The sequence below is a fragment of the Grampus griseus genome (assembly GCF_964374135.1).
Source record: "Grampus griseus genome assembly, chromosome: 8".
Taxonomy (NCBI): domain Eukaryota; kingdom Metazoa; phylum Chordata; class Mammalia; order Artiodactyla; family Delphinidae; genus Grampus; species Grampus griseus.
Window position 1 is genome coordinate 97403985 of NC_139002.1, and position 25185 is coordinate 97429169.

Here is a 25185-nt window from a genome sequence, read left to right on the forward strand (position 1 = left end):
GCTTTAGCCTTTTGCTGACGGTCCCCATCTCCTCACAGCAACTCCAGGAAGAGGGAGACCGGGCATAACCATGCAGGACCTTGCATGGTAAAGGGTGACACCCAGTGATGCAAGTATTAGGAGGATATAGCCATGGTGGCCTTCTGCTGGAGGAATAGCCACTAGCCATAAGATGGAGAAGGGTGGGTGAAAAGACTAATTTCACTTTCAAACACTGCTTCGTCTCCTCTGTGTCTAACAGTTAAATATGTGAAATGAATAAAGTCCCTTGTGTCTGGTAAGTGGTGAGTCTAAAGCCACTAGACTGAGGGGGTGAAGGGAAGGGGCAAGTTTGAGTTTTTGGTGCCAAGTTCCAGCTTTTTTCTGGCAGGACTGGGAAGTGGGGGCCAGAGGACCACTCAAGCCTGGAGGACTGCCTCAGATAATGGCAAAGAGGGGCTTACCTCCTGCACGTCCTCAGCCTTTTATGGGAAAGGTGCCTCACAGCTGGAATGGACCTTCAGGGAACAAGCTCAGATGGTTCAAGGCCAGGTTCCCGTAACTTTAGAGACTTTGGCCGCGAAGGGTTAGCGTTGCAGAGCCTCTCAACCAGAGTTTCATTAAGCATTTTCCAAGTACCTGCTCGGGGTTAGGCCAGGGGGGATGCAGCTGTGAACAAGACAGGCCGAGGAGTACCAGCTTCCAGCCAAGGCTGGAAGGTAAGGCAGGTGGTCTTCAACTTCCCTGCATTGGGCAGGGGTCCTTGAATTGGGCAGTTAACACCCACCTAGGGACCCAGAGCAGGCTGCTTCCTCTGAAGCCACTGGGCACACACATTTTCCTGGGCTCCTCCCTGCCCAGACCAGCACCCCTGGATAGTTATTTACAGGGACTGGCTCCCAAAGCTCTGCAGCCCCGGGCCAGGACTGGAAGTTCCAAGCCATGTGGTGAGGACTCAGGACCAGTGATCTCCAGCCTCCAGCTGACTGAGAGCAGTTCAAAACTCCTGACATGCATCAGTCACCTGGGGAGCTTGCTTACAACGCAAATGACCGAGCTCCAGCACAGAGATCTCCATTATGAACACTCCAGATGCCAAAGCTCCAAGAGCCCCAGTTTGGAAATCACTGCTTAGAGCCCCCATGGCTCCCTCCACCCATCTCCCAGAGCCCCTATAGGGGAAAACGGTTGCCACACACACACACACACCTTTTTTTTTTTTAACTCCACTAAGACACCCCCCCCCCCGCCCCCAACCAAGCCTGCCGCTGGGATGAGGTGTACGATGCTGAAGTCGCTCGCCTGCCTGCAGCCATATGGCTCAGTGGGTGAGTTAAAGGGCCAAGTAATACCAGCTCTGTCCTCCGTGTGCCACGGGGTGGTGAGGTCGAGGCTGCACCGGACCTCACAGCAGCACAGGGCCAAGGAGCCGGGGGCCTTTGGCTTTCAGAGAAGGGACAAGCTGGAGGCCCCGGAGAGAGCGCCCTCAGCTTCAGCACCAATGCCCTACCCATACTGGTGGGAGCCCAGAGAGTGAGGCGAGGGGCTTGCACTGGGCAGGGAGGCAGGATCCAGAGAGGACACTACTTCATTCAGACCAACAGAGGCCTAGGGCCCCGTCGGGGCTTTATTTGACACCACTTAGTTTCAATACAAACAGTCCAGAAAGAAAGTCACATCCCTTTGGGTGAGGGGGTGGTGGGAACAGTGGTCTGTGTTGCTTGGAACCCCAACCCTCAACCACGGGGTGGGGCGGGGCCAGGCTGCCAGCACGGCAGGGGACGATGGCACCAAGGATGAGTGTGTGGCCCAGAGGGGTGAGACCTGCAGCTCTGGAGGCGCCTCAAGCTCTCAGTGGTGGGGTGCTGTCCAGGCCCCAAGACCCAGATGATGAGGAGGAAGAAAGCTGAGCCCCAGGAGCCTGCTTCTGTCCCTCACGTCCTCTGCTTTCTTGGCCAGCTTTACACTCTCAGCATCCAGAGCAGAGCACAGGGCAGATGAGACCCACCACGGCCACCAAGCAAGAGAAGAAGGGACAGAGTCTCGGGAGGGGACAGAGGGTCCTGTGGTCCACAATGGATGGTATGGGAGGACTCCGAGACACCCCGGAGGAGAGGTAATCCTCCAAGTGATCACTGTAAAAAGGGGCAGTGAGACAGGAGAAGATCACTCGGGCCTCCAGTCTGACCCCACATGAAACCTTTAGGTACCAGGTAAAGTTTCTAGCCCTCAGTAAGGCCCACACGAAGGTCCTTCCCCTCCCCTGCCCTGTCCTGGTGCCCAGAAGAGACCACTGGAGCAGCAACAGCAGCAGCCTAGTCCAGAGCCTCCCTCCCCTGGGGGCTGATCTGCAGCAGAACTCTTTCCTGACCTCCCTGCTGGTTCCAGAGGACAGGGGCCAAACCCCCAGACAATCTGGAAGGATCCTAGAGCCAGCAAAAAAGCCTTATACTTTTTACTTTCCCTACTCCAGGAAGGCCTGGACCCAGGATAAGCCATCCTGAGGGAACTCTCCCCCCTCACTCCCAGTGTGGCAGGACAAGCGAGCAGCAGCTTTGGGGGCAAGACTGGATTAACAATAATCTAGCATACAGGGGTGGGAGTGGGAGAAGAAGAGGATAAAGGGCGCAATCTCCAGGCAGAGGTCAGGGGCTGATACTGCCCATCCCTCACCCGAGATCCTCAAAGGCCACCCACTCACACACCACAGGTATAAAATAACAATGCCTCCCCAGCTTCCACAAGGCAAGCATCCCAGGCCTAGGAATCATGAGGTTTTTGCTGCTGTCAACACCATATGTCTGAGCCATGGAGCCTGGATCAGTAGGAACCATAGCGATCCTGGGGATGGGGAAAGAAAAAACAAAGTCAGGGTCTCTAACCTGCATCAGCTTTCCAGTATGCACACCCTCCCCCAACACACCCCTCGGGACTGGGGTACTGGCAGGCGGGGGAATCAGGCACCAATCTCACCCTGGCAGAGATTGTTTTCTATTTTACTGTGACCCAGGAAAGGGGTTGTGGCCAGATCCCAAGGGGGAAGCCCTGCCTGATCTCACAGAAGCTGGAGAGGGAGGAGAAACAGTACAGATGACAAGAGTGGGGGAAAATCACTGCAGACATGGCATCGTCTTAGGGAGAGGCCCAGCCCTGGTACCAAGCTCAAAGGAAGGAAGCTGCCCTTCAGGAAAAGAAAATGCTCTCTCGGGCTGAGGGCTACCGTGCAGCTACGTCTGGATCTGGTGGAGAAGGCCAACTTCCAAGCATTACCCTTTGGTCTCCTCCCACCCCAGGTCAAGCAGTCCCAGCCTCACCTGCAAAGAATTCATCACACCATTGGCCAGCACGGCCATCTTCCCGGCCACAGACTTGACACCCTGCTTAAACTGGGCAATGTCAGCTGTGGGCAGCACGTTCCCCAGAGACACACTACCTGTCAAAGCAAGGGAAAGGGTGACCCAGAGCCCAGCAGGAAGCCCTTCCCAGTCCAGGGGGCCCCAGCTCTGCTCGCAGGCTTCGCTTGGGGCCTACCTGCTCCATGAGCACCATCCATGTCCCCAAAGAGGTCCGAAGAGCTGATGGCGCTGCTGCCTGAGAGCCGCTGTAGCCGGGACCTGGCTTCATGCTGCGGTGAAGAAAAGGCAAGGCCTCAGGACCTCTGGGCCGATGACCCAAGAACTCATTCAGGCCCAGCCACCCTGGTGCCAAAGTCCAAAACAGTAGGGAAGAAACTCTGCTTCTACCTGCTGCCTCCAGGCTCAGGTAAGCGGACAACTCTACTTACCTCAGTATCCACTTCCCGCCCAAAGAACATGTCAGATGAGATGGCTTTGGCTCCTGCAAATTTCTGTCGTGCTTCACTCGACTCAAGGCCTGAGCTCTGGCTTTCCACTTCCCTCCGGTTTGTGACTCTGGGGTGGATGTGGGACAACAGCTCTGACTCTTCCCATTGCTACCAGGCAATAGTATCACTATAGCATTACTATCCCATTCCTACCGGAGGCCAAAAAAAGCACCAGTGGCCTCCTGGGGATGCTCACCATGGCCCCATCTGACTATGGCTCTGGGACCCAGGGGCCCTCTCTTCTCCACACTGAAGCCAAGGCACAGAGAGCTTATGTTCCCTCCACTAGGTAGCATGGAAATAGGGTTTGGAGGGGCCAACGCTTCTGCCCCAAACCACTAGTATGATCAAATGTCTCAGTCTGCCTGGATTTATACCTACTCTCCTGGTGTAATTAATAGTATTACCCCCCTTTTACGCTCAAAAGCATGCCAGTGTGGCTGAAAAGGTATACGGTCACTCCCACCTAGCACTGACACAGACACTGAGCTAGGTGTTTCATAAGTTTCATTACATTTAATCCTTATGGCAGCTCTGAAGTCATTAGTTATGTCCCCATTTTACAAATGGATTACTTGCAGATTATTTATCAGTTAAGGACTGCCCCGATTAACATGGAATATGCTTTTAAAAAATTACTAGATGAAGGCCAGAGACACAAAATCAGACTCCTCCTGCCAGAGAAATGGACCTCAAGCACAAGAGGCTACAAGGCTTCCTGCAATGGCAGAGCACAGCTCAAACCAAAGCCTGATTCCTGCACTCTCTAATCTGGTAGCCAGTAGCCACATGTGGCTATTCAAATTTATTCAAATTAAATTAAAAACTCAGTTCCTCAATTAACCCTAGACACTTTTTAAGGACTCGCTAGCCACATACTTGGTGGCTACCACACCACACAGTAGCACTGCCAGCATCACAGAGCATCCTACTGGACAGCGCTGCCCTAGAGCACTCCACCTTTCTGAAATGGGCCGGACGCTTGAGACAGTCACTTCTGGCTCCTTCTCCTCCATCCCGTCCATACCCCAGGCAGCATCTGTATCCCAGCGGGAACCAAAACTCTCCCCCAAGGAAAAGGGGTTGTCCTTGTACCTGGGGAGACAGTACAGTGGCTCAGAGAAGCTTGATGAGGAACATGGTAGCCCAGTCTGCACCCCAACAATAGCCTTACTTTGGGGGTCCAGAGGCGAAAGTACCAACATCGTCAAACAAGTCCAGCTGTGAGCGGGAGGATTTTGCACTCACTGGGGTTTCCTGTTCGATCACCTGCATCTCAGACAGCACCGAGTGGGAGACGGAACTGTGGAGAAAAGCAGGAGTGAGCATCAGTGTCACTGCACAAGAGAAGATGCTCAGGGCTTCCCTGGTGACGCACTGGTTAAGAATCTGCCTGCCAAGGCAGGGGACACAGATTCAAGCCCTGGTCCCCGAAGATCCCACATGCCATGGAGTGACTAAGCCCGTGCACCACAACTACTAAGCCTGCACTCTAGAGCCCATGAGCCACAACTACCAAAGCCCGTGCGACTATAGCCCACACAACTAGAGCCTGTGCTCTGCAACAAGAGAAGCCACCACGATGAGACGCCCACACCACAATGAAGAGAAGCCCCTGCTCGGTGCAACTACAGAAAGCCTGAGCGCAGCAACGAAGACACAACGCAGCCAAAAATAAATAACTTTATTAAAAAAAAAAAGAGAGAGACGAGAAGATGCCCAGCTGCTGGCAGAAACCTGGGTTCTCCTTCACTGAGCACCACCCAGAACCTTCTTCCCCTGACTGTGCCCAGGGCTGGGCAAGACCCAGCAGGAAGTGCTAGCAACTGTGCTAAACTGGAGAGCACTCCTCACCTGTCAATACATCAGCTTTGTTTTCTCAAAGTAGGGTTTCCCTGACAAATGACTGTTTGGCCTGTTTTAATTTTAACGATAATGTGCACCAAATAATAGTGCTTTCTGTCCTCAACTTGCTGCACCATGAGCCACATCCTTCACCAAGATAGACACATAAAACAAAAAAGATGAAATGCCCCAGAACCAGGGAAGTGAGTCTAATGGCATCAAAGGATGAGTTCTTAATTATCCCATCCATTTTTTTTTTTTTTTTTTTTAAAAAGAAGAAAGCATTTCAAAGTAGAGTCTGGCCTTACGCACTAAAACGTGGATCTGCTATTTGGTTTCCCAATGAGAAGAGGCATTGAATTTGGCAGCCAGTACCAACTCGTGATGCCTCTCTGCCCTCCTGTGTTAAGCTCCACAGAGGCTTTTAAGGATTAATTTCATTTAAATAAATTCATTAAAAAATATCTACCACTTTTGGTTGGCAGAACTCCAAGAAGTGAATATTTTGCAATAGGGTTTTATATAAGGTGGGCTGGGTTTAAATGATTCTACTGCAGTACAAAAAAGAAAAAGAAAGTTTTAAATATACCCTTTAATCCAGTCATTCTTGTGAACAAAACAGGGAAGAGGAAAGTCCTTTTGGGATAAAATTTTGTCTCCCTGATTAGCTGTGGGTTACACTATTAGCACACAGACTAACAGGGAATAACTTAAATCCAACTGGCCGTGTCCTGAAAGATTAAGTAGAAATACCCAGCTTCCAGAGAAGTAGAGCACTTCTCTTCCAGAGAAGTAGAGCATAATGGCTACAAATACTAAATATAAAATCAAACAGTTCTATGTTCAAAATCTAGTTTTAAGAATTACTAGATTTTGGGGCTTTAGGCAAATTGCTTAATTGCTCTGAGTCTCAATTTTCTCATTTGTAAAAAGGGAAAACAATACCTCCTGTATAACACTGCTGTATTTAAGTAAATAAGGCCATTGGCGAAGCTCACGCCCCCTGGAAAGGAGCAGACACCACTTAGCACAAGCTCACTGTAGCCAGGACTGCTCACCCTGGCGCTGCCAGATATCCCAATTTTTAAGAGAGATAAAAAATCTAGTATTACTGAAATCTCTAGATGCTAACTCTTATTGTGAAGCAAACAAAATGCATGAGAGAACTGGTCAGCAGCCCTTGGTCTTTTTTTTTTTTTTTTAAGAAAACCACAGCAACATAAACCCAGTGGTCCTGAAACAGGAAGGGTACCACCCAACCAAAGGGCATTTAAATGTCTGGGGTTATTTCTGGGTGTTATGGCATCTGGTAACACTAATGGCATTTAGTGGACAGGTATTAGGAATGCTGAAAGCCCTGCGATTCTTGGGAAGCTCTTGAGAAAACTGTCCTGCCATTCAAAGTGCCGTTAGCACCCTTTTTAAGAAACATCACCCTAGGGACTTCCCTGGTGGTCCAGTGGTTAAGACTCTGCGCTCCCAACTCAGGGGGCCCAGGTTTAATCCCTGGTCAGGAAACTAGATCCCTCATGCCGCAACTTAGAGCCCACATGCCACAACTAAAGATCCCGCATGCTGCAACTAAGACCCAGTGCGGCCAAATAAATAAATAAATATAAAAAAAAAAAGAAAAAGAAATACCACCCTAGTCTCTTGGACATATCGAAAGAGCACCTGATCCTGTGTTTCATTCGTTCAACAAATACTTAGCGAGCATGTACCTATGTGCCAAGCACTATACTAGGGGCTTGAAGACAATAAGCAAAGTCATCTATTCAGCCTTGGAGGAAGACTAAGCCTAGAACCCCAAATTGCTGGGAAGAACCTTCAATGGTTCCCAGGGGAACAATGGCATTTCCGTGCCACACCCCAAAGCTGAGCCTCACCTTCGGGACACCAGTCCCATGCCCAACCTCTCTGCCTGCTCTCGCTTCTTCCCTTCCAGATTCTGTAGCTGCTTCTCCTCCTTCTTACGGTCAATCTGAAGCTCCTGGTAGGCCAGACGCATGGAGGCAACCCTTAGAGGGAACAAACGTGTCAGAGGCCGGCACCATCCTGACCTGTCCTACCTGCCCACCCAACCCCATACAAGCCGGGGCCCCTCTGGCAAACACTCACATGGACTCCTCGGCCTGCTTCTTGGCATCAGCCACCTGCTGCTCACGGAGCTTCTCTGCCACCTGGGCCTGCCGCTCAATCTCGCTGAAACTCTGGCTGCTCACCTTCTGGGCCCCTAGGCCTTTCTTGGCACCCAGCTGGGAGAATTATGTGATGAGAGCTTTGCCAACCACAATGCATGGGAACACCCACAAGGAAAGGGTTCCTTCTTAAAGTTTAGTGTAAAAAAAACAGGAGCCCCGTCAGCATGGTGGAGAGGGAGAACAGTGGTTCTGCTGGAGCTGAGCATAACGTGGCCCACACAACCCCAGCAGAGGCCTGGGGGCCGGAGGACAACAGCTAATGCTACCAGGCCCGGGATGTGCCAAGCACTTATGTGCACAATCTCACTGACTCCTCCCAGGAGCCCCTTAGAGACAAGCATCTTGACAGCCCCTCACAGATCAGGTGCAGAGAAGCTGAGCACCTTTCCAGTCATACAGCCAGTAAGTGGTCAGGGAAAAGGGGGAACCCAGGCGTCTGACTCCAGCTCCTAACCACTCTGCCATACTGCCTCTCCCCACCTACCCCTTTCTTAGCTGCTGCTGGCTTCTTCTTGCCAATGAGGGAGGTTTTCAGTTCTGTGTGAGGAAGAGGGTGGGGCGTGAGCAGAGACAAAGGGAGGTCAGAGGCAGCAGCTCAGTCCATATCATGCAGCTTTCTGGCAAGAGCTTCTACAAAGAACAGCTTCAGGCAGGGGAAGGCAAAGCTGCCACCACCAGCTCCAACCAATGGTGTCAGGACGTCCAAGCCAAGACAGACGAGGTTAGAGGAGGTTACTGATTCCCAGCCGATGGACCTAAGAACCTAGACCTGAAGCACCAGAGACAAAGTCCCTGACCCAACACGAAGACCGCCAGGCAGGGGCAGCACCAAACACCAGCCTCAGCTCCTAGAGCAGAGGGAGCGGGCGCGCAAGGGGCTCCCCAAGAAGCTGCTGGTTACCTCTGGCAGGAAGAGCCCCTTTAGGTGACAGATACATGGACTCTGGAGAAAAACAGACTTGTGGCTAACAGGGGGCCCCACCTCAGAGCCTCCATATAGCTCCCAAGCCCAGAGGCCTCTACAGAGCCTCACTCCGGACCAGGCCATGCCAGCCGTCCCATGGGGTCAGACTGACGGTCATTCTGCTGGCTTCCTGCCCCAATGCCCAAAGGTCGATAAAGCAAACCAGGGCAGCAAATGGACTGTTCACCCTGAACTAAGTCTGAAGGACATCAAGAAAAGAGTAGAAAAGAGCCGAAAGGCCAGGGACTGGCCGAGAAAGGACAATGTTGCCTCCAGCCATTAGCAGCTCAGAGTTGTCCCCTTTCTCGTGAAATAGACCAGACAGGCCAATCCTGCCTCGGCCCCCAGGGTTAGGTGTCCAGCCTCACGCTGGCCAGTCCCAGCCCCACCCCCAGAGACAAACCCCAGGCCTGGGACACCGGCCGCCAAGGGCCTGCTCTCAAGTCCTTGTGGTCGATGTTGCAGCCACAACTTCAATCCCAAGCCCCACTCCAGAGAAATCAGATGCTCAGTCTCCTGGGACCTCTCAGTCCACATGACCAGGCAGCAGCAGATCTGAAAAGAACCCCCGAGGCCGACCCTCTCCCAGGCACCCCACACCTGCCACCTGGCATACTGACCCAGAGAAGCTTTGGGTGAGGTGCCAAGCAGCTCCATGTTGGGGCCGTGCTCCGGCTCTGTGGATGCAATGATGGGAATCAGGTGGAAGACTCAAAACTTCCTATGACCTCTCCTTAAGGGAAGTGATGGGGTAAAAGTAGGGGCACCGACTTTCCTCAGCTTTCTGAGGCCACCAAAATAGAGAAGGAATGCCCACCACCTCCTCCGAGGGACTTAAGTGAATCCCAGCCCACCCAGAGATAGTAGGAGACCCCTCACTCCCATTACCTTGGCCAGGTGTCCCATTCCTAGCCCCAAGTCCTTTGCCAGGACCAAGGCACATAGTTGGAATCTGGGCTAAACTCACGTGCCAGGCCACTGCTCTCTGCAGATGGGGGTGGCTGCTGGGTCTCTGATGGGTCCGTGGCTGGTGCATTCCAGGCAGGGGGCTGAAAAGCCAGATGACAGAAGCCTTGATGAGCCATTCCTGCTGGCAAAGAGTGCCAAATACCTTATGGGTACAAGGCCCTACTCCAAGCCCATGAGGAAAGAATACTGGAGGTTAGCAATCAGAATTATAGTTGCTATTCACTACGGAAGAAAGCAGCACAAAACTAGCAGCCACCTCCATCCCTTCACTGTTTACTTAGAGCCAGAACCCATTCCCTTAATTTAATAATTGCATCGGGCACTCACCATGTGCCAGGTACAAGTCTAAGGGCTTTTTACATGTAAATATGTTTTATTATCACAACAAGCCTATGAGGTAGATACGTTCTCCATCTTAAGAGACTGAGATTAGGTGTCTTAGCCACCACACTAGAAAGACTAAGTAAAGGAGCAGGGATTCAAACAGAGTCTGACTTCAGTACCCAGTGGGTGGGTAGAGGGGAAACCTCCTCCCAGGGGTAGGTTGCTTGGGAGGGAATCCCTTCATTGTCCCCAGCCACAGTGCCTTTATCATAGGGGAAGAATCCAGGAAAAGTTATTTGGGGTTCCTGATACCTCGAGCCTTTAAGAAGCTTCTCGTCCTCCCTACACCCCAGCTCATAGGGGTGTGTTCCTAAGGAGGGCCTCATTGCACCCCTACTCATGGGAAGAGGAAACACCTGGGTCTATCCAGCAGTGGGCCCCAAACATTCCCCGTATGAGGTATCACACCAAGGCGAATGGAATCCATGCCCATGACTGTGGGCCTTGGCCTCAGTAAGTAAACCACCTGTCAGGAACAACTGTGGGAAACATTCCTTTTGCGCACTCACTTGAGTGTGTTCCAAGAAGAAATCAGAGTCCTTCTTCTCTGGCGAGTGACTGGGAGCACTACTCATATTGTCTATCCAAAGCTAGAAAGAAGACACAACTGAAACACAGGACTCTGAATATTCCCAGTTACCCCATGACCCCAGCCCGGGAGAACAGGCACTTACATCAGTGCCATGCCTAGCCAGGGCCGCACTCCCCAGCTGCCGGATCTTTTCCCGGTACATCTGGGCAGCTCGGCTATTATATTTGGTGTTGGCATCACTGGCTGTGCATCCATGTTGGCGGAAGAAGGCTGTCTGGTGAGCAAAGAAGAGAGGAGAACGTGCTACAGGTGGTTCTCCCCAGAGCAAAACAGACACCTCCTTCTAACAGTCTGGTTATTACTTATGCAGGACAGTATGCTCTATTGACACCAGCAGTTTTTCATAAAGTTCCTCAGAAACTCCTACAAAAAACACAGCCTCCCATCCTCTACGATGAATGACTGAAGCCCAGACCTCACTCAGCTCTGCCTGAGGACAGCATGCTGTACCCACTCTGCCCTTCCTTCATCCAGGCCCACGAGACCCAGACAACTGTGGAGGCCCCAAGCCCTTGGCCTCTCCCCCAAGAACGTCTGTCCAGTTTAGTTCGAATCCAAAGCCCCTTGGAAAAGAACAACGACCAATCTCCAAGTGTAGAGAATAGTGTACAGTGTTGCCATAGACCAGAGAATCCTCTGAACAGAGAAACTGAGAGGGCCTCCAAGAAGTCACTGTGAAGTCAGTACCCAGGCAGAAGAACGGGGGCAGGAGGATGGTAAGGAGGAGCTTTACCGCATTGGCATTCCCGCCGACCTGCATACACCTCAGCTGGAACCAGTTCCAGTTGGAATCCAACTCTGTGGACCTGTGTGCAAGGGCCGTGTGTCACCTACCAGCCCGTTCCAGGAGACGCTTCCCTGGCAGACCCACACCTGTCATTTGGCCTCGGGCTGCAGTAGGCACCCAAGAAACATTCATCAGCCACCTCCCTGTTTCCTCCACTCTACCCTGTCCAGGAAAGCTTTGCTCTTTATTCACCTAGTCCAAAAGGTACTAATTATTTCCCAGATGCGAAAGGAGGTCGAAGCTTGGACTCGGCCTTTCCCTTAAGGCCAGCCACAGTCTCGCTCCAGTGCATCAGCAACAAGAACAACGCAGATAACTTTTCCCTGAAACTAACGCTTGGAGTGTCGAGTTTGACCACCAGGAAATAACGGAGTTTTGACCCAGACGCGGAAACGAACCGCCTGTGTAACAAGGGGCCCACACTGGCGGCTGCCTCCCGTGAGAAGCTGGCGAACACCAAACTCAGGGCGCTCCAAGTCCAGGCAGCCACTCTCCCCTGCTGAGCACCCAGTCCCGACCGACGGCGAGGAGACCCCACCTGATGAAGCTGAGATGGACGCCCAGGGAGCGATGCACCCCGGAACAGTCAATGCACAAGAACACACCGTACGTGATGCTGGCCCAACTCGGATTCTTGGCGCCACAGTCGAAGCAGGCCTGGGTGGAGAAGGAGATGAGCGAATGGTCAGGGGCCCCGAGTCGAGGCCGGGCGCTGACACCCCAGGAAAACAGCCCGCGCCGGCCCCTCTCCCTCCCTCAGAACCCAGGGGAGCCGGGAGAGTCCCTCTCGGCCGGCGCCGGGCGCCGCGCGCCTCCCTCTCACGCACCTTGTTGGTCGGAATTGCGCGAAGCCTCTTAAAAAGGGTCTGGATCTCTGTCTTGCTCGGCTCGGCCGCCATTTTCTCTCCCTCCCAGACACCAGCGCGATCGACGGGTCCCGTCACGGGCCAATCCGCGGCCGCGAAGGCGGCACAGTTGGGTGGGCCTCAACGGGGGCCGGCCCGCCGAGGGGTGGGGTGATTTGTCCCGATCTGGACCAATGGGCGGCCGGCGGAGCTGGCGCCGAGACGTCAGCGTCCCGGGCCCCACGAGGTCGCCCGAATCCACGCCGCGCCGCGCCGCGCCGCGCCGCGCCGGGGCCAATCCGCAGCCGGGGCGGGGCGACGGCCGGCCCACAGGCCCAAACCTCGCCGCAGAGCCGCCCGCAAGCCCCGCCACCCCCAGAAGGTGGAGCCACCTCACAGAAGCGTGGACTGCGAGGCCCGGCACCCGGCCTTAGCTCAGGCCAGTTGCCGACCGGTGAGTAATGATTAACAGTCCTACCAAGCAGTCGTAGTCCCGCCGGCCTGGACGGGAAGATAAACTGGCTGGGCTCCCGCCTGGCTCAGAACTCAGCACCCAGCCTCCACCAAGCCTGGATGGCTCACACCAACTCTGATCTCGAGTCCCTTCCACCCCAGGTTAGGGTCCCGAAGGCCCAGAACAGGTACCAGGCTGGCAGACCTTCGCCCAACCCCCGCCCCCCCAATATACTCCAGGCCCACGACCTCCTCAGTGCCTCTCTCCAGATGCCCTCGGCAGCCTGGCAAGGGTGGAATAGCGAAAAAGATGCACACAAGCCTGTTTTGTTTTTTCTTCCAAGTTTAATACACACTAGAACAAGCCACAAAAGAGTGCTGCTAGCCCAGAACTACACTCACCCCAGGCCAACCCCAGGAACCCCAAAACACAGAGATCAGGAACTGCATCCCACAGCTCCTGGGGAGACTGGAGGACTCTTGGGGAGGCCCAGGCACCCCTGGGCCCTTCTGTCACCTCCTGACCTCCCCATCTTCCCCTCAGCCTAGACTCAGTTGGCCATTCCCTACCAGTCCCTTCTTAGACACAGGCCCCTCCCGTTCCCTGGGTCCCAGGACTTCCTCCCTCCTCAAGGGACAGAGGGGCAGCAGGGGCAGGATGGTTCAAGGCCCTCAGGTCCCGCTGTCCAGACAAGCTGGGCTCTGACCCAGGGTGGAGAAACGTTGCAGAAGGGCTGCCAGGGCAGGTCAGGCCCCCACACACTCCACATAGTTGGCCGGGTACAGGCCAATCCTGCCACTCTGCAGCTGGCCCTGACACCAGCCCTGCTCATCCTCCTCGCTCATCTTCAGCAGCTCCTCCCCTGCGAGAAGGGGGATTGGTCACTGGCAATTGTCCTGGCCCAGCCCCATTCCTGCAATTGGGTCAAGGACTGAGGGGGAGGGGGTAGTCGGAGAGCCCAGCTAGAAGAGACCTGGCTCAGGCAGAGGGAGGTCAAAGTCAGCCACTCCACCCCCAACCCTGAATGCAGCAGTCAGGCCGCAGCTGATGACTTTGAGAGGCAAATGAGGACTCCAAGCGGACACTCTGACTCCTGGGGGCTGGACCCAGAGCAGCCTTAAGAGTCAGAGAACTGGCCCTTGATAAGTGGATGTCTGGCTTCCCTTTTCCACAATCCTGCTCAGGCTAGTAAAGGGGCAGGGAAAAGGGGTGGAGGGGCTGAAGTCTGGAAGGGATCAAGAAAGGAGTTCCAGGGTACCTGCTCGGAAGCTCAGCTCATCAGCTTCCTGGCCCGCGTAGTCATAGAGTGCCCGCACCCGGACCCCAGTAGCAACCTTCCGGGGGTTCTCCTCATCTGACCACTCCTCATCCTGCCCGCCGCTAGAGAGGGAAGGACAAAGGGGCAGTCTCAGGGCACAAGGAACATGAGCGAGAGAGCCTAGGACTCAGGGCCAAGGGCTCACCTCCTGGAGGAACCCAGGGAGAGGCAGGTGGGGAAAAGCTGCAATTCTAGCCTGACCTCTGCCATGAATGCCTGCAAGCTCAGGCACCCTTCTGCCACACAGAGCTGACATGAGCAGTAGATGAGAGGGAACGTGGGAGACGCCTGGCGAGTCTAAACCACCATAAAAACTGGCATCATTACAACTCATAAGCGTTACAACCCCTAAGGTACCTGGCACCGATTTTCAACCCACTTCAGGTGTGACGGGAATGAAGGGAAGAGACAGAGGAAGGAGGGCAGAGCAGGGGGCAGAGCTGCTTCCTTCCCACAGCCCGAATCCTGGCTCTCACCCTGGGGACCCCAGGCACTGGGGTGGGGATGCAGCACCATCTCTTGTGGGTACGATGCTGGTCAGAGTAACCTCGTCAGGGCTCCGGCCACCCTTCTCCTTCCGGCTGATTGTCCTCTGTGTGTCCCAGGACCACTCCTGTGGGGGCAGTGTTCAGGGTCAGGCGGGGCTGCAGGCTCTGGTGGCCGACCACCCAGGCCACCTTGACCTCCTTCGTCCCAAGCCCCAGCCTCCCTCCTGAGGTCCAGGCTGAGCCCAGTGGGAGCCCACCCCACCTCCCAGCCCCAGCCTGCCTGGAACACGTACCTCAAACTGGGGCCAGTTCATGGCCATGCCCGGCCCGTGGGTGCTGCGCCACCACCGCAGATCCTCCCTGTCGCTGGCTGCCTCGATGCCCTGATGCAGGTCTCGGTGGAGTTCGTGGAACCTGTGCCCCAGGCACAACCCTCAGGCTGGGAAGCCCTGGGCCTCTGCGCACCCCAATCTCATTCAGCCCAACCAGAGCCCAGGGGAGATGGAGGAGACCCAGCATCACCCAGATCTCCATGCCCACCCTGCAGGCCATACCTCTCACTGCTGGAGAGGTCAAGGTGCTGGTGTAAGGTGAGCAGCATATCCTTGAAGAAGAGAAGCCGCTGGCGCTCGGCAGCCTGGCAGGTCTCGAAGGCCTGCTCCATGTCCTCCATGTAGCGTGGGGTGTAACGATGCAGCTCCACCAGCGTCTGCTCGTACTGGGTTTTCATCTGGGTGGGAGAGGAGGGGGTCTGGTGAGGACAAGACCTTGTATTGCTAGTATTTACTGAGCACCTCCTGTGGGCTAGGCACCAGGGTCCCAAAACCTGGCTCCTGCCCTTGAGGAACCCCAGGAGCCTAACAAGGGAGGTGGCATTCAGGCACAGCAGCTTTAAGAGTCTGGTGGAGAGTGAGATGAGGTCAACCTATGGGGAGCAGTGGGAGAAATCAGAAAAGGCTTCCCGGAGGAGGTGGAAACTGAGCAGCACCTCAGAGGACAGGGAGGAGCTCGATGTGCAGAGCTGGAGGAAGGGCGCTCTGGCAGGGTAGACAACGTGAGAACTTGTCCCAGGTGGGACACTGTGAAAGGAAAGGAGCTGGGAAGTTCTCCGCAACTGCGAAGATTATCCCAGTGCCCGAAACCACACCATTTCTCTCCTGAGTAAAGCATCATCTTTCTCAGGTTCCTCCCTTAACTGATAATCTGGAGAGAAGGTGGCAGGTGAGGATGAGAGCAATACAACTGCTGGGGACTGGAAAAGGCACTCAGGAAGCCCTGACCTGGGCCAGCCCAGTCCCTCAGCCGGTACCTTCTCGGACTCCTTGGAGCAGCGTTCCACCCGCTCCTGCAGCTTCCGCAGCTGCTCCTGGGAGACAGCGCTGTCCGCTTTCGCGTGGCTCTCCCGAGTCTGGGCTGTCTTCTCCTCCTTCCGGGCCGCATGGTAGCTCTTCTTGGAAGCCTCGACCTGGCACACACACAGGGACCACTTTGGACCCTGCATGCCATGCTTTGGCCCCCTCTAGCCCCAGGCTGACCCAGGAAGGCGTGTGCCTCTGCTGCCCATCCCGCCCAGGCTCACCTCCTTCAGCCTCTTTAGCCAGGGCTTCTGGGCCTTGCGGAAGCCGTCCTCGGCAGCCCGGCTCTCGCGGAAGCCGCCCAGCACAGGCCGGTGGAAGGCCCCCCGCTGCCAGGCGCGCACCCGCTCGCTGTCCTGGCCCTGCAGCTTCTCCCGCACCTCCAGGTGCAGGGCGCTTAGCCGCTCGGCCGCAGTGAAGAAGGCATGCCAGGCCTTCTCCAGCGTGCCATACTGAGGGCCTGCAGGGAGGGAAGGGGCTTGGGCTGGGCCGGGGATGCCACTTGCAATGAGCCCACCCCCTCTCGTCGGGTGCTGCTCTGGGTGCCAGACGTGGAGCAGAAATGCAAAGATAACAACAAATAATGTCAGCTGCTGCTTACTGAATACCTAATCTGTACCTGGACATACGAGATCTCACTGGATCCTTGTCTCATCCACCATTGTGAAGACAGTGTCACAAACAACATGGAACCAGCAAAAAGGCAGCCCAGAGAAGTGAAAGTAATTGCCCAAAGCATTATAGCTACAATTGGAGCTGAAATTCAAACCCAGGACTGTGGTATAATCCACTATATTCTATTGCCTCAGAAGGAAGAACTAGTGTCCGTTCCCAAGGAAGGCAGCTTGTTTGGATGGAAAGATCTCAAGCTCCTGAGTCAGAAGGCCTGAGCTCAAGCTTTAGTTCTTCTTAGCTGTGTGACTTCAGGCAAGTCACTTAGCCTCTCTGAACTGCCACATTCTCCTCTGGAAAATGGGTAGAAGAAGACCATCTCCATTATAGGGTTGTTAGAAATATCAAAATGACTCATGACAGTACTTTGGGAACTCTAACAGCACAGCTATAAGAATAACCGGGAGGATCGTCTTGCTTTAAAGGGAAGGCAGACGTGGAAGCCTCGAACTTTTCCACGAGAGGTGCAAAAAGAAGCTGCCTTGCCTGGTCACCCCACCCGCGGCAGCCCTCTTCTCCCAGTAGGCCCGAGCACAGGCTCACCCTTCTCCACGGAGCCCCTCCACTTGCGGGCCCATTCGGCCAGCTGCTGGGCATAGGCCTTCTCAATGCGGGCGCGCTCCTGGAAGCAGCTGACCAGGTCCCCACACAGCCGATGCCCATCCTCCACCCGCTGCACCGTCGGCCTGTAGTTGCCAGCCTGGGGAGGATACGAGAAGGATAGTGTCACCAGGGAGAAGCCCCCGGCAGGGGCCGGGGCTGACAGCTAGGCTCCTCCCTTGGACAGATGACTGGGCCCAGAGAGGGGTGAGCATTTCCGTGCCACCCCCAAACCTGGGACCCAGCTAGCTGCTCACCTCCCAGAAACTGCCCTCTAGGGCCTCCCCTCCAGCATCTTCCTCTGGAGCCATGGTGTCCCCGCAGCACGGAATGGTGGCGGATTAGAGCTGTAGAGGGCAGAGGGGTAAGCAGGGAAGCCAGACGCACACTTTTGGGGATAGGAAAAGACCCTCTCCTATCCCTGGCTTTTGCCCCCCACTGCCGTCCCCACTACCCAAGGAACTGTTAAGAGCCAGGACTTAGCAGGCAGGGGTCTGGAAGTCCCCAGGAGGGCCCAGGGTGGGGGCAAAGATGGTAGTTTCAAAGGTCCTCCTCTCGCCCTGGTTTGCCCTCGCCACCACCTCACTCCATGTACCTGGGGCCTAGAGCTCACTTCAGGGACCTGGGTTAGGGTCCAACTCTCAAAGCTGCCACTGTGATTCTGCCTTGGAGCTAACAAGAGCAAAGCAGGGGGTGAGGGTGGAGCTGACAGTGTCCAGGGCGGTGCCCAGCTCCCCCAATATAGCAACTGCTGTCAGAAGCGCCAGATTCCAACCAGGAGAATGCCAGTCGGGTCACATGGTCCAGCTGGGGATTACATGGCCGGCGGGGGTGGGTAGTGGGCAGAGAGCCTCTCACTGCCCCAACCGCAGATGAGACAAGAGGACGCCTGCCCAAGCCAGGGCTCTGTGGCCTCTCCTTGAACAAGGCGACCCTTTACCAGACCAGGCCAGGTCAGAGGGTGCCCAGCCACACTGCAGTAGCTCCCCGTGCTGGGAAGAGCAGACTGGGAACCAAGAGGCCTGAGTCTTATCTTGGCCATGAAGCTCGAACAAGTGCATTAGACTGTCCTCTCCTAAGGGGCTTCAGCTCCCTCCTAAGATGGAAATTCCACCTCCTGGTCTGCTTCCGTGCCAGGGCCGGTACAAGACTCAAACCAGGCAATGAACAAGAAATGTGAGGGGCCCGACAGTCACGAGGGACACACATCCCGCTCCACAGCATCCACTATGAGGTCCCAAAGGGCTCCGTGGATAATGAGTAACTCAGCCCCACCCTCAGAAAGCCCAGAGTATGGGGCAGCACGGGGTGTCAGACAGGTGATCAGCCAGTTATGACAGTGTGCTCCAGAACTGCGGAGGAGGACAAGGCAGATTCCAACCCCAGAGCCACCACCCCCAGGGGCTAGAGGACACAGTGGCATGCGGCCACTCCCCTCCTGTCTCTGGGCAGGGTCTCAGCTGTCCCCAGCATCAATTCAAGCCCCTAGAAGGAAATCACTTCCTCCTCTGAGCAAGCCCAAGGGACACCGCCAGACCCAGGAGGACAGTGTGCTTGTTGCTCCCAAAGCAGGGCTCTATCACAGTACTCCCCAAACTGGTAAATCTCTCCCCATCCTTCAAAACTCAGAGTGAGGCACCTTCTCCAGCCCCCCGCCCATTCCTCCATCCCCATCTCCCACCTGTCTATATCCCATTGGGTTGTGACTACAGGACAGGATCTGTCCCCAGTCACTGGCAGAGACTTCCTGAGGGTCCAGTTTGTGTTTCTGCAGGCACTGGAGTTAGTTAGTAGCTGAATGAGAAAACAAATGACATCCACCTGAAGACCAGGAAACCCACTGGCTATAGCAGCTTTGAGAAAGCATGGCCTGAGTGGGCTTCCACCACTCAGCTAACAGGAGGGAGAGCTCAGGCCTACAGTGGAGGTGCCTGGGCCCAGAGCAGGAGAGGAGCAGAGCAGCTGGCCCCACCAGGGTCCTCAGCACTTCCCCTTGCTTCCTCTTGAGTCTGTCCCACTTACCCAGAAAGGACTTGCCAACCAGATGGAGAGAAACCCAGCTGCAGCTGTAAATCCCAGGGCCTCAGAGCTGTCCCAGTCAGGCATCCAGGGGCCTGGGCCCCCTGCCTGCTCCAGCCTCTGGGCTCCTGGCTCCCGGGAGAGCTGCCCCCCACCCGTTCCCTCTCTCTGGCCCCAGAACAGAGCAAGCTGTGTGTGCAGGGCTGGCACTGCTCCCTTCAGCCTCCCAGAGCAAACACAAGCCCAAGCCCCAGGCACAGCCAGGCCCCACTGCCCCACGGGACCTAGCAGCAGGGGTGGGCCTTGTGCCTTGGCCCCTGCGGAGAAGGGCCAGCACCCTGTGCCTCCTGACCCCAGCAGAGACCCAGATTGGTCCCCAGAACACACTCCACCACCAGCAAGTGCTCAGAAAGCAGATAATGAACCTTCCCAGCCCATGGAGCCAGCACCTACTGGGCTGGGACAAGTCCTCTGGGGCTTGGCAGGGTCTCCTCACAGCTTGCTAAGCCAAGGTAGGGAGTCTTGGAGTTCAGGGAAGAACCCACTCCCTTACCTGAGGCTGGTATGTACCCCCAACCAGACTAGCCCCCACCCTTTCCAGAAGCCGGGGGCATGCCCCTGGGAGGGAGCACTGCTGCCCTGCCCTGCCCATCCTCTGTCCTGAGGCACGGGCTTGGCCTCAGGACCTCTTCTCCCAGCCGCCCCTCACGATCCGCCCGCAGCCCGAGGATTTGAAGGCACAGAAGGGGCCGGTCGACTGGTCCAGAGAGGGGTACTTAGGCAAGAGCGACTGGAACCAGCAGCCAGAGAGGCCCGGGAGCCTGGGGGAGGGGGTAGCGCGGGGAAAGAAGAGGAGGCAGGGCCAGGGAGGGGCATAACAAAGGGGCGCTTTTGGAAACCCGACCTGCCGCCTGAGGTGCCTGCTCCCTGATGACGCGCTCCAAAGCCGGAGCGCTCACACCAGACCTCGGAGGCCAGGGGCTGCCGTCTCTAACCTCAACCCTTAAGGACGGCTCCCTTCGACCTGGCCCTCTTGCGGGCCCGGCGCTGCACGACCCGGAGCCCATGGAGCCCACGCGGAGCGGCCGGGCCAGGCCTAGCCATGGAGACTCTAGCTAGGACTTCTTGGGCAAACTTGTTGAACTTGGTCTCGGCGGGGGTGGGGCCAGCCGGTCATCGCTGAGGGGAGGGGGCGCACCCTGCCTTGGCCGGCGCCGCCTCGAACTGCAGATGGTTGCCCGGGGCTGCGGCCCCAGGAACTGGGGCTCTTTGCTAAGGGCGAGGGGTCCTGGGGAGTAAGACCCCTACTGGGGTCCCAGGGCGGATTGGGGCCTTTTAGGGGCCCCAGGAGATGGTGTGGCCCGCCAGCCCCGACGCCTCCCTCTCCCCGGCAGGTCCCCGCCGGGTGCGCGGCGCCGCAGATAATAGACCCCTTCGGCTCGGCGGCAGCTCTTGCTGTCCTCCCGCAGAGCGCGGTGGCCGGGGGCTCGGGGAGGGAGTCACTGCCATTGCAAACTTCAGGAGCCGGAGGAGGAGAGGGCGTGCTCGAGCCGCGGCTCCCGCCGCCGCCTCCCCGCCCCGCCCGGGCAGCACTCACCGCGTCCTCCCTGGGCGCCTCGGCGGGTGGGGGTCCGGCCACGCTCCGGCCCAAGTCCTGCCGCTCCCGGGCCCGGGCCGCCGCCTCCCGGTGCGCGCCGGGCCCTCCCCCGGGAAGCCCAGCCCCCGGCCCCGCCCTCTCCTCGCTGCTGCGGCCGCAACCCCACCGGCCAGCGGCCGGGGCAGGGGCTGCCGGCATAGCAGCGACCGGCGCTTCCCGAGGCGCGGGCCGTGGGGTCTCGGCTCCCGCCTGAGAAGCGCCAGGGCCGACTCCCCAGGGTGGCGCCGCGCGGCTATAGGGAGTCAGATTTCGGCTTTGCCCCTCCCCGGCCTCCGCAGAGCCTGGGAGAGCGGTGGAAATGCGAAGGGATCGGGCCTGCACTGGCTCCCTTCGGAGGGAGGTCTGGGGGCTACCCTGCCTTACTCTTTTTGCTGAGCACACCTTTCTTAACTCCCACGAGGCTCACAATCATCTCCTTGTAAGCATTAGGACTCCCATCGTATAGATGAAAAAACTGAGGCTCAGTGACCTTTAATAGCTTGCACAAGATCTGTAGTCGGGCAGGGTCGGGACCCCAAAGCCGTGCCCTTTCTTTGCACAGCCCTCCTTACCAATCCGAGGGCCCATTCTGAGGACTGGGCAGACAAGTAGTGGAGGTGGGGCAGAACGGCACGAGCTCCTCCCCCTCCGTGTTCTTATTCCCAGATTTTGTACCACGATTCATTCTTAAATCCCTTCGCCCCTCCACCCCCTTTGTTAGTAGATCTTTGCAGATCGCCACGATGCCACTCCCCCGCCCCTTAATAAATCCCTCTTCCTCACCCCCTTGCCCCCCACCCCGGGATTTTTCGGAGCCTGTCCATCGGTTATTTATATCCACTGCTGGAGCGGTCCAAGAATGTTCTGAGGCTGACCTAATCGCCACCTGCTCGGTCTCCCCGCCCCTCCCTCTCCCTCCCCGCCCCTCCCTCTCCCTCCTGGGCCCAGTGACCAGGCGGCCTGGCAGGAGGGAGGGAGCGCAGGTGTGCTTGGTCCGACGCCGGGGGTACTCAGATGGTCTAGACCGCGCACATGGCTGGCGGTTGCGAACCCCGCCGCGCGCTCCGAGGAGTGCGCCCCCAGGGGACCGCGCGGCTCTCTGGGAAGCCAAGAGCCACGCTGTTCTCTTTCCAGCACGTACTCTTCGTCCTCACTCCCCGCAAGCCCGTCCCACCCCCACTCCCCGAGGAGTGTGAGTACGTGTGTATGGATTTGTAAACGGCGGCTTTAAAAATAGCAAAACTATGTAGTTTCTAAATCCGGGAGGAATCACGGACGCGTTCTTTGTGCAGATAAATCCGCTCGTAAAATGGAAAGGGGCCCTGAAGAGAATGGCGGGTAATTTCAGGTGGTAATTTTAGCCGCTGAGGGCTGACTCGCTCCGCAGTCCTTGTGGGAGGGTGAAACCGCCTATGGGGCACCCGAGACAAGCCGTGTTTGGCCAATCGTACCTGAGTAGTGGATCCTTGACTTGGCGCTTTCAGGGTGCAGCTTCTGAAACAAGTTTCAACACCCACTCTCTGTTGGGGCTTGGACAAGTCCCTTTTCTGCATCTCTCTGTTTCTACCTCTATGAAACATGACAGGTGACTGGGCTGACCTCCCAAACGGGCATGTGCCCCAGGCAATTAATGATTATAAAACGACTGCAAATGAGAGGAGCTGAGGTAATATCTAATGACAGCCATACTGTTTTGTATTATTCAAAATCAGTTAACATCCCACCAAGTGCCTGGGGGCTTTAGGCACCTGGAGAGAAAGTGTGAAAACACAAGAATGAAATTAATTACAGGAGCCACCTATTAAAACCCTATTAAAAATAAAGACTGCAAGCCAGGCTTTGGGATCTAGGGAAGCCAGGCCACAGAGAGACAAAAAAAAACCAGGGCTATTCATCAGACCACAAGGAGAAGGGAATGCGGAGTGGAAAACATCTGGCTTCCCTTGGATTCAAATCTGGAGGCAGAGAGCACAAATGTTGCCGCTGATCTTAATTGCCCCTAAGGTACTGTAGGGAGAGAAAAAAAACCAACAACAAAACCTGAGCATACTGAGCTGTTTCAAGGGTGAAAGGAGACAGAGCTGACCTTGGAAAGCCAACCCCATCCTAGTGCTGCCCCAGTGCTCAGATTTCTGTGCTGCGGCCAGAGCCCCTACACACTCACACGGCTCCATCAGTGAGGTACCCAACTTGAACAGAGTTCAAGATGAGATGCGCAAGGTCAGAGGGCTGGATAGACAGAAACCCAGAGGTAGCTTGGCCCGGGGCACCAGGTGGCAGGTTGGTCCAAAGCCCAAGTTCACAACATTCACAGACTCACTCACCTTGAGTTTCTGGAATGTCCTAACCACTGTACCTTCATGTGTTTATTTATTCATTCATTCATCCAGTTAAGAAAACATTTAAATTTTTGCTTTATGCTAAGCCCTATGCTGGATGTTGAATACAAAGATAAATAAGGCTGAGTCCTAAGGGTATGACAATGATACGATATGGACAGGAAGTACTATGGGAAAACAGAAGCAGAAGAGACCACTTCTCACCAGGTGATGACACTTGACTGGTTTTGATAAGCAGGAGTTAGTCATGTGGAGAGGCATTCTAGGCGGGAGCACCTGGGTGTGCCAAGCCCCAGAGGTGTTAGCATATGACCTGGTGACCCAGCAATTCCACTTTTCGGTATCTACCGTAGACAAACATGTACAAGTCCAGAAAAGGATACAAGGATGTTTGCATATAGTATTGTTTGCAATAGGGAAAAACTGGAAACAAATGTCCATCAAGAGGGCAATGGTTGAGGGACTTCCTGGGTAGCACAGTGGTTAAGAATTCGCCTGCCAGTGCAGGGGACACAGGTTCAATCCCTGGTCCAGGAAGATCCCACATGCCTCGGAGCAACTTAAGCCCGTGCGCCACAACTACTGAGCCTGCACTCTAGAGCCCGCGGGCCACAGCTACTGAAGCCTGTGCACCTAGAGCCCGTGCTCCACATCAAGAGAAGCCACTGCAATGAGAAGCCCGCGCACCCCAACGAAGAGTAGCCCCCGCTTGCGGCAACTAGAGAAAGCCCGCGTGAAACAACAAAGACCCAACACAACCAAAAGTAAATAAATAAAAAAATTAATTTTTTTAAAAAAAGAAGCCAATGGGGCTTCCCTGGTGGCGCAGTGGTTGAGAGTCCGCCTGCCGATACAGGGGACACGGGTTCATGCCCCGGTCCGGGAAGATCCCACATGCCGCGGAGCGGCTAGGCCCGTGAGCCATGGCCACTGAGCCTGCGCGTCCGGAGCCTGTGCTCTGCAACGGGAGAGGCCACAACAGTGAGAGGCCCGCGTACCGCAAAAAAAAAAAAAAAAAAAAGGCGGCAATGGTTCAATAACCTAAAGTCCATTCATGCTCTTGGATTACTCTGCAATAACTAAAGCACAGGGGAGGTAGAGATGTGCTCTTATATGAAAACCTCCAAGACACTGTTGAAGAAAAAGCAGAACACTCAAAATATTCAGAGACTATACACCAAACTGATTTTGATGATTCTGTCTAGAAAGAATTGGTGAGGGAGAGTTTTGTAATGTTTGAAAATTAACAATGAGAATGTACTTATGTGTAAAATATATCATTAAGATAAAGAGTTTTGTTTTAGGAGATGGTGATGGGTCTTATTGTCTGAAACGGTGCTGTCCAAATAGAATTTTCTGCATTAATGGAAAATAGCTGTGCTATCCAATATGGTAGTCACTAGCCACGTGTGGTTATTGAGCACTTGAAATGTGGCTAGTGTGATAGAGGAACTGAATTTTATTAATTTATTTTAATTAAATTAATTAATTAATTAATTTGGGCTACACCGGATCTTACTTGCGACACGCGGAAACTTCGTTGCGGCATACAAGATCTTTAGTTGTAGCATGCGGACTTCTTAGTTGCGGCACGCAGACTGTTAGCTGCAGCATGCATGGGGGATCTAGTTCCCCGATCAGGGATCGAACCTGGGCCCCCTGCATTGAGAGCATGGAGTTTTACCCGCTGGACCACCAGGGAAGTTCCTGAATTTTAAATTTAATTTAATTTTAATTAATTAAAAATGTATTCGCTACGTGTGGCCAGTGGCAACTGTATTGGACAGTTCCCGGCTAGAATATCTAGAACATTGAGTTCAGGATGGGGTAGAGGCAGATGAAAGATGTGGCTGGAAAGATGGGTTGGGATTGAACGGTGATTTGCAAGATGGGC

At 55.3% G+C, this 25185-nt stretch overlaps 2 protein-coding genes across 6 annotated transcripts; both read right to left on the reverse strand.

Moving 5' to 3' along the window:
* Positions 1–1575: 1575 nt before the first annotated feature.
* ARFGAP2 (ARF GTPase activating protein 2) lies at positions 1576–12499 on the reverse strand. Of its 2 annotated transcripts, XM_082660051.1 has the most exons (17): positions 12393–12499; positions 12104–12222; positions 11512–11584; positions 10861–10992; positions 10696–10776; positions 9801–9882; positions 9454–9510; positions 8771–8812; positions 8354–8406; positions 7787–7923; positions 7555–7686; positions 4998–5126; positions 4784–4918; positions 3764–3890; positions 3511–3604; positions 3294–3412; positions 1576–2820 (listed from the first exon to the last, which is right to left on the reverse strand). In XM_082660051.1, exons 1-17 carry the CDS (start codon positions 12462–12464, stop codon positions 2800–2802), a joined length of 1605 nt encoding a protein of 534 aa, XP_082516177.1. In that variant the 5' UTR covers positions 12465–12499; the 3' UTR covers positions 1576–2799. The 2 variants fall into 2 exon arrangements, with proteins under 2 accessions (XP_082516177.1, XP_082516178.1); XM_082660052.1 differs by lacking the exon at positions 8771–8812.
* A 707-nt stretch (positions 12500–13206) lies between these two features.
* PACSIN3 (protein kinase C and casein kinase substrate in neurons 3) lies at positions 13207–21418 on the reverse strand. 4 transcript variants are annotated; one of them, XM_082660390.1, is made up of 10 exons: positions 21355–21418; positions 17555–17644; positions 17241–17397; positions 16250–16485; positions 15980–16135; positions 15225–15400; positions 14964–15084; positions 14659–14795; positions 14123–14244; positions 13207–13726 (listed from the first exon to the last, which is right to left on the reverse strand). In XM_082660390.1, the coding sequence occupies exons 2-10, from the start codon at positions 17606–17608 to the stop codon at positions 13611–13613; spliced, it is 1275 nt and encodes a 424-aa protein (XP_082516516.1). In that variant the 5' UTR covers positions 17609–17644; positions 21355–21418; the 3' UTR covers positions 13207–13610. The 4 variants fall into 4 exon arrangements, with proteins under 4 accessions (XP_082516516.1, XP_082516514.1, XP_082516517.1 ...); XM_082660388.1 differs by lacking the exon at positions 21355–21418 and adding an exon at positions 20914–21174; XM_082660391.1 differs by lacking the exon at positions 21355–21418 and adding an exon at positions 19320–20182.
* Between the last annotated feature and the right edge of the window lie 3767 nt (positions 21419–25185).